Source organism: Capsicum annuum, chromosome 10 (assembly GCF_002878395.1).
Source record: "Capsicum annuum cultivar UCD-10X-F1 chromosome 10, UCD10Xv1.1, whole genome shotgun sequence".
Taxonomy (NCBI): domain Eukaryota; kingdom Viridiplantae; phylum Streptophyta; class Magnoliopsida; order Solanales; family Solanaceae; genus Capsicum; species Capsicum annuum.
The window spans coordinates 182193500-182194425 of NC_061120.1; the positions used below are offsets into that span (position 1 = coordinate 182193500).

At 39.7% G+C, this 926-nt stretch overlaps 1 protein-coding gene across 1 annotated transcript in view; it reads right to left on the reverse strand.

Annotated features, from left to right (window-relative positions):
* LOC107843407 (3-hydroxyisobutyryl-CoA hydrolase-like protein 2, mitochondrial) overlaps positions 1 to 926 on the reverse strand; it is a 27345-nt gene that overhangs the window by 8773 nt on the left and 17646 nt on the right. Inside the window, exon 7 of the mRNA XM_016687684.2 lies at positions 276 to 360. Within this exon, the coding sequence (XP_016543170.2) occupies positions 276 to 360 (85 nt within the window). The remainder of the gene's footprint in view (positions 1 to 275; positions 361 to 926) is intronic.

The following is a 926-nucleotide window of genomic DNA, read 5'->3' on the forward strand; positions in this document are numbered from 1 at the left end:
CCGAGCTCATCCAAATATATGGATGACTTAAATGGTCAACGCAGAAATCAAAGCACCTCATCATCAAAGAGACAAGTCACCAGTTTCGCCCCGCACAAATATGTTGCACGAATAGACATGTCAAAGTAGAAAACAAGAAGATGATAATAGAACATGGCACACCAAATTATTTTCCTAACAGAGATGTTACTTCTGGTAAAGTTTTCTAGTGTACTTACTAACCAGCATATTTCCACATAGGAATCTACTTATCAGCAAAATTTTATTACACTTGCCTAAGTAGCCAGGAAGGCGAGAAAGATAATAAGAAGCCCCTGCATCAGGATGGAAACCAACTTGTGCCTCAGGATTAGAATAAACCTGCAATGATTTTGCCATTTTCATTAGTAAGTTTAGGGCACTGATCAGTATTAAGGGAAAGAATATCACATCAAAAACAATTTAAAGCCAACATATCATACAACATGCTTTTCTTGAGGGATGTCGTGGTTCAAAGTTTTGAACTATGTCTTATGGTGAGTATTGGTACTTCAATTTTCACTTGCACCATAATATCATGTCTGCTAAGGAAACGGTGTCTTATGCCATTTACAAATTTGAATAGAAGAGAATAGATTTTCCAAATCTCGTGTTATTTTCAGATCATCTTACATGTAAAAATGAAGATCTCTTGCAAAAAGGACATGAAACTGAAAACAAATTTGTATAGGACAACAAAACCGATTGACTCAATCGCGAATTGAGTTGATGACTATTAAGTTGGTCATTCGGTGGTTTACCCTGAACGTGTGTAGTGCCTATGCGCCGCATGTGGGATCGGAGGGGGAGGAGAAGATGCGGTTCTGGGAGGCTTTGGAGGACGTGGTGAGAGGCGTGCCCAGTTCGGAGAAGATTGTTGTAGCAGGGGATTTCAGCGGGCACATCGG